We start from the raw sequence: 11,026 nt of genomic DNA on the forward strand, positions 1-11,026 counted from the left end.
TGTTAATTGGCCTTTAGGTGATCTTGCTAGATCGACCGTCTCTAATGATGATAAAAAGAAAAACATTTCCATTTCCTTCCGGCCGTTGGTAATCTCAAGCCCCCTTAGTTAGCCATCCCTCTTCTTTTCTTTTTCACTAGCTTCTGAATTTTTTTCTTTTTATCTCGTCTATTCGAAAATTCACCGCAATGTTAATTGGCTTCCGCATGACCTTACTAGATAGGCCACCTCTAACAATCGAAGCGAAAACATTCCCATTTTGTTATTGTCCCCTAGCCTTAGTTAGCCATCCCTCCTCCTCTTCTTCTTCTTCTTCTTTTATTTTTTTTATTTTTTATTTTAGCAAATAATACATAAACACAAAAAACTAGTTAAGGGGTTGATGTCACTAATAAATACCACAATTATAGAGGGCAGAGAAGGTATTCTAAACTGTAATATTGGAGTTCAAGTCAGAGATATCTAGTTGAACTATGAGTTGGTCTCATTCTAATGGTTAAGATCTAATTTCATTTTATCTTTCTTTTCTATAAAACGCTAAAAAATTAGATCTTGATTATTGAAACAATTACAACAGTTAAACCAAATCCAATTGTTTTGTCTATTGGATCAACTTAAATTGATCAATTTACCCTATCCACAATCCGTTATATATAGAGGTCACTTTGTTCTTCTTCTTAATTTTAAATAGGTTTGTATTTACAAGGTTTGGATTTTTTTTTTTTTCATACATTCGTAAAGGTAATATTTAAGTATAAAAAATTCTATTAGACTAATACAATTATATTACTTGTATTTTACTTAATTACAATTAATGTATATACCAGTTGATCGAACTGATGAAGGGTCACTTCAATTCGATCGCCGATTGAATATTGGTCGGCTTTTGATTTTCTAAATGTTGGTGCGTATAAATTATGTATTATAATAATTTTTTTCTGGTAAACAATGGTCAAAGAGACAAAACTTACTTATAATAAATAAATAAATAAATAATACACCGCCCCTTAAAACGAATTTGGACCGACCTCAACCACGATCAAACTTTATTCTCACTCGATCTGCCAAGTGGAAAATCATTATTTATTTAATTTGGTGTGCGAATATTTATAAGTTATAGGGCAGCACTTCTAGCCGGACGACGCTACCACTTTATTAAAGTGCACATATATTTTTTTTTTTTTGGTATTTAAATATTTTGCAGTTCAAATGAACACGAGAGTATTAAATTATTATAAAAATATGGATATAATTGTCCAAATAAATGTGAAAGGACAATATTTGTAGAGTGAGAATATCCGTATTAGCCTTCAAAGTTCAAACGATACTCGCTTCGTTGAAAATATATGTAGAATCTCTCATTAGACTTGAAACATGAGCACTTCAAGAGTCACTACAATAAGAATACCTCCCATTCGTTATGGGCCAAGTTTTTTTCTAAGTTGGATTGAAAATATGTGTGTTAATTCAATTATAAATTTTTTATATGTTTCTTATTATGTGAGAGATATATATTTTTTTAAACTAATTTTAAATATTCAAATCTCATCCTACTGAGTAGACGTGACAATGTCCATTATTCTTTAATTTTTTCTTTTTTAATAAAGACTGATCTAAGAGCTCATGTGCATTGTCACATCAGGCGAGTAAGATGAGAGTTATGTATATAGCATTACCCATTTTTTTAAAAGCATAAGATAATCACATATATACTTATTTAATAAAATTTTCCTCAACTCTTTTAATGCTGTTAAAAAAACACGTATTGCTCACATGTTCAAGGGACACATATCTATTTTATGAACTAAGCCTCCATTTGTTTGTGCATAAAATGATTTTTTTAAAAAATATTTTTCAGTGTTTGATGCTACAAAAAATAATAGTTAAACCGAAAACATTTTTGATTTAGTATAAAAGCTTATTTATTTATTTTGAGTGATAATAAAAGTTTCTTTAATTTTTATAAAATGATTTTCTATTTTTGAAAACTGTAAACCATTTTATGAGTTGGATCGAGCATCTCATTATCAAATTGCCGGAGTTCATCGGACTATCACTGGACCTTCACGGGCTGTTTTTCGCCATCGTCCACTTTCCTTATGAACCAAACGCTAAAAAATATTTTTGAATTTTTTTTTTTTTTATGAAAAATAATTTTGTTAAAAATATTTTCAGACAAAATATTTTAAATAAAAACCAAACAGAACATAACTTAATTTTTTTTTTCTCCAACTTAATTTAAAAGAAATTTTTATTCATCGGTTATTACGTAATTGGAACAATCCACAAATTAAGAGGAAAGGTTTTTTTTTTTTTTTGAAGCAACCAAGAGGAAAGTTGGCTCAGCCACTTGGCTAAAACATGAATAATTAATGCTCGATCAAGTCAAGGTAAAGCTTTGGATTAATAATAGATCCGTCACGTCCTTTTCCAATTAAAATTGAAAAGTCTTATTATGCAGTTAATTAAGATGGACCATCTGAATTTTAGACTAATTACTACGTACAGAGACAGTTATTCCTGGATTAACCCAAGGTAATTACTAGATCGAGTACATGACATGAGCAAGGTAAAATATGAACGAATATACGTACACTTCCAATAGGCCTCCAAATATTAAAAATTATCTCAAAATTATATGTTCTTTTCTTTTAAAAAATAAATCTTTTAAAATTCGTTTTTTACTCTCTTTAAAAAGGCTCTTTATATATATATATATATAGAGCGAGAGAGAGAGAGAGAGAGAGAGAGAGAGAGAGAGAGAGAGAGAGAGAGAGAGAGAGAGAGAGAGAGAGAGAGATGGAAAAATATTATAATTAAATAACTAAATTCATCATTCTTTTTAATTTTTGTAATAACTCATAATTTAACATGGTTGAGTACGAATTTATTTATGTAATTCAAGAAATTTAAGCTTACACGTGAATTCAAATATTAATTAAATAATAAAAATCATTTTTTCTTATATATTGAGATAAATAATAATTTAGCAAAATATTTTTATTTTATAAAATAGAAAAAAATCTACCGGTTGGTATATATATATATTTCGGTTGGTATACATTTTAAGACCATAATTAAGTTGATAGCGATCATATCGATCAGGTCTTAATCATTCATCCATTTACTTGGCAACCGGAGAAAATGCATCCACTTAATTAATTATAAATATTCAGAGTCCTCCGTGCACGCCTGATTAATTTGCAGCCGTCCACATTTCATCATTTTCCTTTGGGACTTGGGGAGCAATGGAGCCTCGCAAGTTGTTGAATTTGTACTTAAAAAATATATATATTTTATTGTTAGTATATTTTTGTTTCTAGAAAAAGTCAACTACTCGATCCCCGCCCCCCACATTCCGCGGCCGCTTCTTTGGGCAACAAAATTTGGTTTTGATTTCATGGTCACCAACACCTTCTCGATCCACCACACGTACTTGAGATATGCGCGCGTAATTCCCGCTCCTTTTTTATCAACCCCCACAAGAGGCCACAAACCAACCCTTGTAGTCTCCTCCTTTCTTCTCTTTAAGCGTTTTCTTTTTCTTATTTTCTTCCCATAATTCTACTCTTCCATGGATCTTCTTTGATCAAGGTACGCCACGTAATTAAGCCTCTCTCTCTCTCTCTCTCTGTGTTTTCCCATAAGTTTACTCAATTCTATGGCTTTGCTTATTCATGCGACATTCATTGTATGTATCTTCGTTGTGCTTCCTTTTGTTGTCTTCCAAGCATGTTGAAAGACTAATTTTTATGTTGTTTTTTTTCTTCAATATTTGGCTCATTTTCTTGGTTATCTTCGCATGTACGTAAACAAAGTATATATATATACATGTTGTTCATTTCTACAAATTTGATGTATCCTATATATATATATATATATATATATATACCGTACGTAAAGAATATTTCATATCTTTCGATCTGCTAGAAAAACTTGGCACAAAAAGAATTGTTGCTTTATATAATTATATTGATTTTGCTTGAAAACGTACTATTAATTGGTGGGTTTAAGGGTTTGTGAAAATATATGTGGTCTTGGGGGCTCTTTGTTTGCTTGCTTTGTTTCTAATTTTCCTAGGAATTAAGATGATGTCTTGTACTGATGATCAGCTACTTGCCCTGAAGTATATGATATTGTGATGGATTTGGTTTCCAAGACTGCTAAAAGAAAGGAAAAAAAGTGAAAGAAAAAAAAAAAAAAAGAAGGAATTTTGTTGCACGAACTTAACATTTATGGTCGAAGGAAAGTTTGAGAGGGGTTACAATAGGGTTTGATAAGGAGAAAAACGCATTAACAACAGACTCTGTCGCTTTAAGATGGTCGATCTTTCAATGTGAAAGCATTAGAAATTATAAGACCCCTTCATTATGTGGAAATGGTCATCGATCAAGATAAACCAAGAGTGTCGTGTCTACATGCAACTACTCTTCAGAAATATGTATGTATTATTTTGATGTGAGAAGTATTTTTTGGTAGAGTTCATGTTTGAAAAATGTTTTGTTTCTTGAATTGTTTGATAATGGTTTGAGAGAAGTGTGTTTTTTATTTTGAAAATAAAAAAAAATGGTTTTATTATAGTACATTTGAACTAATTAATTCTAATAGTAAAACTATTCTATTTGGGGGTTTCAAACATATTGTTTTTAGTTGTGTATATGATTTCTAAAAGTAATCTTTTTAAATAATTAGTTATTTAATTGATTGAAAATGACTAAGTAAGAAAAAAGGAAATTCATGTAAAACTATCATACACAATAGAGGATAAATAGCAAAAACAAATGATAAAATTAATTAATCAAAGAACAAAAGGAGTAATAATAATAGTTCAAGAACATTTTAACTATCTACTTTCACTCTTCTATTTAAATATATTTTTTTAATGATTTTTTTATTCATTCATTAAAATAAGGCAAACAAAAATAAGATTTTGTGAGTAAACAGTGCTCACCAAATTTGATGAGCACTGTTCACGCTCACAATATATTTGGCGAGTTGGATGCATAGCATCTTAGATTCACTTTAACATTTTGGTTAGTGATCAGATGAGAGTTCTCTAACATTAACATTATAGTCCACATAAGACTTATCATTTTAGTTACTAAAATAGTATATGTGACACTTATTTCCATAACATATGAATTATTTTGTGAGCTTATAAAGAAATTGTTGTAAAAGCTGTAGTAAGTACCCATTTTTCTACGCCAAATATATATGTATAGATCTATGAGAAGCAATGAAGATTTTTTAGTTTTTTTTATTTTTTATTGTTTTTTGTTTTATAAACATGCTTAGATTAATTTCTTAGACCTCAATTGTGCTAAGCTAGCTAGTCTCATTTAGTTGCTCTTTTGAAAATGCATGCAGGTTTAATTTGTTTAACTTTCTTTGCTGAGACAGCCAGCAATATATATATATGGCAACTACAAAAGGGAAAGACAGTAGCAACCTAGGGAAGGAGAAGAGGGTCACATCCCCTCCAAATTCTCGCACCGCAATCACAAAATGTCGTCCCAAAACACCCACCACAAGCACTGTTCATCACAAGGCTTCCTCAACTACAACTGAAAAGCAAGTCCCAAGCTACCTCCGGCCAACGATAAGCTCACGCCATGATCAATCTCTCAGGTACGTGAAGAAATCTGGCCCCGAGGCACCCAGTCTCAATCGGAGAAGATCTTTCGAGACAGCATCGCCGCCGGCTTCCAGGCTACAAAGTTCATTTGCCTCCCCCAGCCCTCGAGAGAGAACAGTAACAGTTCGTTCTACATCGTTTTCACAAAAAACCACCAGTTCTCTAAAACCCGTTGTGGAGAGGACTTCCAAAACCCCCAAGGCTGGAAAATCGCAGCTGTCATATGCAAGGGTAACGAAGAAGAGAACGAGTACTCCTCCTGCCACTAAGAAGGAAACTAATGCTTCTGCTTCGGCAATAGCTCCACAGGATGTGGATATAACGGAAAATTTTAGTCTTGATACCGAGCAAGATGAGGAAGAGTTTTTGGTTCATGAGGTTGAAGACATTAATGTAGAGGTGGAAGATCCTTCTGAAGTAGCAAAATGCGAAAATGATGAGCTTAGTAATGTTGCAGACTCTGAGGTTAACAAAGGTGAAGATGAGAAAGTCAAGCTTTGTGACATCCCTGAAGTTCCAGAAGAAAAAGGGAATCAAACTGCTGATATTCATGAATCTGGAGATAAATTACAAGAAGAAAAAGCTGAGAATCAACCCGAAGGAGAAGAGAATATTGGGAGCAATGAGATTCACCTAGAAGAGAGTAGTGTGGCAAGTGATCAGGCAACAATTGATCAGGTCAAAGAAGATAAAGGAGAAGAAGGTACTGCTGAAGACAAAGAGTCTGTGGATGAAAACAAGCGTGAGGAAAACTTGGAGGATGAGAAAGAAGCGGTGGATGGGGGAAGCGGGGAGCCTATTTTGAAGGAAGAAGAAAATGTGGAGGGTGTCAGCGTTGAAGAAACAAAGTCAGAAGTGGCGGCGGATAATATAGAAATATCATCCAAGGAAGAACAAAATCTCGATGGTGGCGTTGATGCAGTTACAAAGCCCGAGGAGGCGAATAGTACTACGGCAATGTCATCGAAGCGGCAAGTGGGATCCGCCGGGAAAAAGGAATCTCCTCCGGCGTATAATGATGTTATTGAGGAGACTGCAAGCAAGCTGTTGGAGAAGAGGAAGAACAAGGTGAAAGCACTGGTTGGGGCATTTGAGACTGTCATAGACAAAGAAGCCTCATCCAAATGAGACACCCCCCCGTGCACGTACGTCGTTTGGATGGGGACTATGTTTGTTAATTAATTTTCCGTACAGTTTGATAATATTGTTGTATTAATTATTAATTACATTTCAGTGTATGAATCATGCATATATAGTATAATCGATCTATAAATAGTCCCTTTAATTTGCCTTTCTTTACCTTATTATTGCTTTTAATTAAATAGTAATGCTTGATACCATTAGGGCTCGTTTGAATGTGCGATTTTTTTTTTTTGTATTATATTCAAAATTGTGAATACTGAGACAATTTGTTTTTTGAAATTATGTTTAGATGATTTAAAAAACTTGAGATAAAATTAGAAAAAAGTTAGATAAAATTTGACTAGAATTTGAATTCTAAAAAACAACCCAAATATGTTTTTGAAAAATAATAAAAAAAACAATTGTTATCAAAACATGCCCTTACTTTTTTTGGATTTTCATCAGAAAAAAATAATGTGGGATGGAAAAAATGTAATTTTGCATTTAACATTTACTCCTTTATTTTACCTTTTTGGGTTAATTACATCGTTGGTTCCTGTGATATGCCATAATTATTTTTCATTCCCTATGGTTTAAAAAGTTTATGGGAGGTCCTTGTGGTTAGTGATAATTACAAATCGATCCCTACAGTCAAATTCCGTTAAAAATTTTAACAGATTTTGCCAAATGCCACGTTAGCGCCTTATGGCGACACGTGCCCATTTTAATAAAAAAATATAAATTTATTAAAAAAAAAAAACAAAAAAAAAAAAGAAGAACAATAAAAAAAAAGGCAGTAAAGGGGTGGCCGCGCGCCACCCCCGGGCCATTGGGGGTGGCCTTCGGGCCATCCCTAGAAGATCTAGGGGTGGCCTGGCCACCCTCTTGCCCCCATTTTTTTTTGTTTTGTTTTGTTTTTTTTTTTTTTGAATTTTTTTTTTTTTGAATTTTTTTTTAATAAATTTATATTATTTTATTAAGATGGACATGTCAGCGCTAGCCACGTGTCACCAATAAGATGGCGACACGTGTCGCTGACGTGGTATTTGACGGAATCTGTTAAAAATTTTAACAGAATTTGACGCTAGAAATCGATTTGTAATTATTGCATATCACAAGGATCTCCCATACTCTTTTTAAACCATAGGGAGTGAAAAATAATTATGACATACTACAGGGACCAATGGTACAATTATCCCTACTTTTTTTTTATCATCCCACGTCACTTTTAATTTTCCGGATAATTCCAAAAATAGTAATGGTCTCGAGTATTACTCTTTTTAAAAATACTCACACGGAAAACCTGTTCTTTTATCCATAGGAAGAATTAATTAATTTCTTTTTCTCTTGATATTTTTTATCCCCATATACGGTTTATTCTTGTTCTATTTCCCCATATAGGCATATATATTGCCATTCATGTCATGGAATTGCTTTCTTAGTATTGAACTGACAAACTTTATATAGTAAAAATTAATCATATGTGGAAATTAACCGCCCGTTAAGGTTCGTTTGGATTTACAATTTCAAAAAGTGCGACTTAAAAATAGTGATTTTAAAATGTGCAATTTGAAAAAGTGATTTTTAAAAACGAAGTTAAACATTTGACAAAATCGCAGTTTGCCATTTAAAATCGTAGGTTAGTTTTTAAAATTCTGCGTTTCCAAAAAAGCATCTCCTTAGCTGCGATTTGAAAAATCAGTTTTTTGCGTTTTTAAATCGCAATTTTTAAAAAATACAATTCTCAAACGATTTATTCTCTGCAATTTGATTTAAAATCGCACTTTTTATCTACCAAATCACAATTTCAAACAAACTCTTAATTAATAAGATACGTCAATTATATAAAACGATTATTAAGGAAAACAATACTTACGGTGTGTGTGACATAAGCCATTCTTTCTCAAAATTTCTCTCTCATCTTTTTCAAAACAAATCGTTTCTTTAGAATTGATGAAAAGTGTTTATATAACTTGCGTAAAAAGCATTTTGACTCTAGAGATACATTTCATACTAGGTTTCAAATAACATGTAACTTAGGATTTTTTTTTTCCAAGAATAATTAAAACCCCATTGTATAACTATATGTCATTTAAATTCAGTGATATCTAATGATAATGATAAAAAATAAAAAATAAATAAAAAATTTAAATTTTACCCCTATTTTTTATTTATTTATTTATTTTTTTTTAATTTTTTTAATTTTGGCCTCCCAATTTTTTTTTCCTTTCAATTTGGCCCTCCCAAATTAGGGATGCTGGCTCCGCCCTTGGTTTAAACCCAAGTGTAAAAAGTAGATGCATGCAAGTACAAAATAATATGGATTTACATAATAATATTGTTGAGCGTTTAATGGCTGACGTGACGTGTTTTACGTAGCTTTTCATGTCAGATACTTTAAGAAAAGAAAAGAAATATAAACCACTTAAAAACAACATGTGATCAGTGCGCTTGTCTGACATATACATGATAAATGAGTGTAAAAAATAGTATTATTCTAGAAGAAAGAATAATGTTACTTTTCAAACTTATTTATCAAACTTTATTTTTCAAAAAGTTGGCTTTCATTAAAAAAAATAAAAAAATAAAAAAAAAAAAAGGGAAAAAAAAAGAAGGAAAGTTGGTGAACTAATATGTTTATCTTGCTTAAGCTCAGTTTGGTATTTAAGCTCATGCATGTTATGTTTCTTGGTCATTCAAGGTTCTTCCTAGATAGAATATTATTTGTATAATACTCTAGTAAAACAAAAGAAACCAAATTTTTTGAATTCAAATAGAGAAAGCTAGACTCACGCAATTAACTCAACAGACACCAAGCATTTGCTCATGGAAAATGACCAAATTTACAAAGACAAATCTACATATTTAAAGCTTTTCTTTTTCTAGAAAGATAAAATATTCTAAATCCTATGCGGTAGCCAGCTAGAATTCAAGACCGTACCTTCAGACGATCCAACAAAGAGAGAGATAGAGAGATGAGAGTACTACCTGAGATGGAAATTAAAAGCCGAAGAAAGACTAGCTAGATTCCTGAGAGAGAGGAGTTGTTCTAGCAGAGAGAGGAGCTGTGCGGTTTGAAGTTCAGAGAGAAGGAGAAGGTCGAATGCGTATGGGTTGAGCGTAAAGGAAAAGTTGATCGATCTGCGGGTTGAGCGAGAGTGTGAGAGGGAAAACTGCATGGTTTATGATAAACGAAACTTTTAACCATCATTTTCGATCACACCAAAACACCGAAAAACATTTTTCATAAAACATTTTAATATGTCGAAACAAACCAAGCTAGCCTTAATTTGGTTCATAAATCAAGTTTGTTTTTGTTGAACAATTTATCTTGATCAGTAATCGCCCGGCCTGTGAGTTGTCTTTATTACTGATGAAACAATAATTACAATTGCAGCAAATCGATATATATATATAAACCCAAGAAACTCAAAAAACAATTTGTTCTTTATCGCACTTCCAATTTCTTCATATATATATGTATACCTATTTGTCTTCCCTAGAACTCATCGACCACCTTAATAATAATTTGAACGAAAAATTAAAAGACCAACTTGAAAACGATCGAGTACTAATTCCCCTTAATTGTCGCGTTTGAAACTAATACTTCAATCTAGTACTGTAACTTAGCTGGTCCAAAGAAACCTGTCTTTCGAAACGAAGCTGCCGACGGAAGTTTGCAATGAAAATCTCCGCCCTCTTATCAATATCATCGTCCGAACCAAAACTGCTCGCTCGTTGAATCCCAGTCGTCACCGAACGACCTCCTTCCAATTTGTCTTCCTCGATGCATCCATACAAGGCCAGTCGGTCGTCAAAGCTTAGCCGGCGGCTGTAGGAAGATCTACCGACAGTCGAACGCAAGCACCATAGCCTCACGTTAAAGGTAAGCAAAAGTTTGAATTTCTTCACTGCCTTCTTGAGGCGACGGCCTATCTCTATCCAGCTCTCTCTACCCATTTCTTGGTTTTTCCACACCTTGTTGAAGTTAAACTTAATTTGGTTCAAATATGCGTGGATTTTAAGCTTTTTATAGATGAAGTGAGTGATCGAATTCTTGGTAGCTAGAGAGCGTGTTTGAAATGACTAGTACTGTATAATTACCTTGGAGTTTCTTGGAAGCTTAATTGGGTGACACGACTGACATTCGCTGGCATCACTGCTGAATCAGTACTCTTAATAAGTAATTAACAGGAAACTTTACTTAATCACGAATTGTAATTACTCTTATAAATTTTAAAAATTTTCAATTTAGTATATCTATTGTCC

The 11,026-nt window shown here is 32.6% G+C and overlaps 2 protein-coding genes across 3 annotated transcripts; one reads left to right on the forward strand and one right to left on the reverse strand.

Annotated features, from left to right (window-relative positions):
- Positions 1-3,350: 3,350 nt before the first annotated feature.
- On the forward strand, positions 3,351-6,934 carry LOC133870276 (uncharacterized). 2 transcript variants are annotated; one of them, XM_062307364.1, is made up of 2 exons: positions 3,351-3,594; positions 5,368-6,934. In XM_062307364.1, exon 2 carries the CDS (start codon positions 5,417-5,419, stop codon positions 6,761-6,763), a length of 1,347 nt encoding a protein of 448 aa, XP_062163348.1. In that variant the 5' UTR covers positions 3,351-3,594; positions 5,368-5,416; the 3' UTR covers positions 6,764-6,934. The 2 variants fall into 2 exon arrangements, with proteins under 2 accessions (XP_062163348.1, XP_062163349.1); XM_062307365.1 differs by having other exon boundaries at positions 5,401-6,934.
- Positions 6,935-10,357: 3,423 nt separating this feature from the next.
- On the reverse strand, positions 10,358-10,717 carry LOC133871487 (uncharacterized). Its single transcript, XM_062308930.1, has one exon. It carries the CDS (start codon positions 10,715-10,717, stop codon positions 10,358-10,360), a length of 360 nt encoding a protein of 119 aa, XP_062164914.1.
- Positions 10,718-11,026: the final 309 nt, after the last annotated feature.

Source organism: Alnus glutinosa, chromosome 6 (assembly GCF_958979055.1).
Source record: "Alnus glutinosa chromosome 6, dhAlnGlut1.1, whole genome shotgun sequence".
NCBI classification, from domain to species: domain Eukaryota; kingdom Viridiplantae; phylum Streptophyta; class Magnoliopsida; order Fagales; family Betulaceae; genus Alnus; species Alnus glutinosa.